Genomic DNA, 619 nt, shown 5'->3' on the forward strand with positions numbered 1-619 from the left:
CCGTTCCTTCTGGATGGTGGGCTCTCTGTCTGTCTCTGCTCCAGTGTTGCCCTTTCCCAACCCAGGCAGTCCTCCCCGGCCTCTTGTTGCTGCTTCCTTTTATTTCCCCTCCCCCGTGTCCCAGTGTTCCCTGTGCTCTCCCCGCCCTCCTCCCTTCCCGAGCCCCGCCCCCCTACCTAGCTGAGGACGTCGACTCCTGGGTGGGGCCCCGATGTTTGCTACTCCTTCCGGATTCGGGTGAGATGCAGCCAGGCGGCTCTGTTCGGGACGCGGAGCCCGAACGCGCTGGCAGGCTCTCGCACTGGGCCACAGGTTCTGCTGCTGCCGCCGTTTGGGGTTGGCGTGTGGCCCGCCAGCGGGCTCTCATTGGCTGGCTTGTTCTGGACTCCCCCAGAGCCCCAGGTAAGTAAAGGAGGGCCCAGGGGCCGCCCTCCTGGTGTCGGGAGTGGCCTTGTCGGTGGTGTGTGGGGGCCAGCGGTCCCGTCATCGGGGCAATATATATATATATATATACACATACATACACTGTACACGGCTCTTTTTGTAGCAGGAACTCCTTTGCATATTAGGCAACACACCCCTAATGTAGCCAATCCTCCAAGAGCTCACAGTAGCCTCT

The 619-nt window shown here is 60.9% G+C and overlaps 1 protein-coding gene across 1 annotated transcript in view; it reads left to right on the plus strand.

Annotated features, from left to right (window-relative positions):
• The first annotated feature begins 242 nt into the window (after positions 1–242).
• The window catches only part of LOC107108389 (signal transducer and activator of transcription 1-like), a 12,146-nt gene continuing 11,769 nt past the window's right edge, over positions 243–619 (plus strand). The window contains exon 1 of the mRNA XM_015408818.1: positions 243–402. Coding sequence (XP_015264304.1) covers positions 243–402 — 160 coding nt within the window. The remainder of the gene's footprint in view (positions 403–619) is intronic.

Source organism: Gekko japonicus, unplaced genomic scaffold (assembly GCF_001447785.1).
Source record: "Gekko japonicus isolate JY-2015 unplaced genomic scaffold, Gekko_japonicus_V1.1 scaffold3592, whole genome shotgun sequence".
Lineage (NCBI taxonomy): Eukaryota > Metazoa > Chordata > Lepidosauria > Squamata > Gekkonidae > Gekko > Gekko japonicus.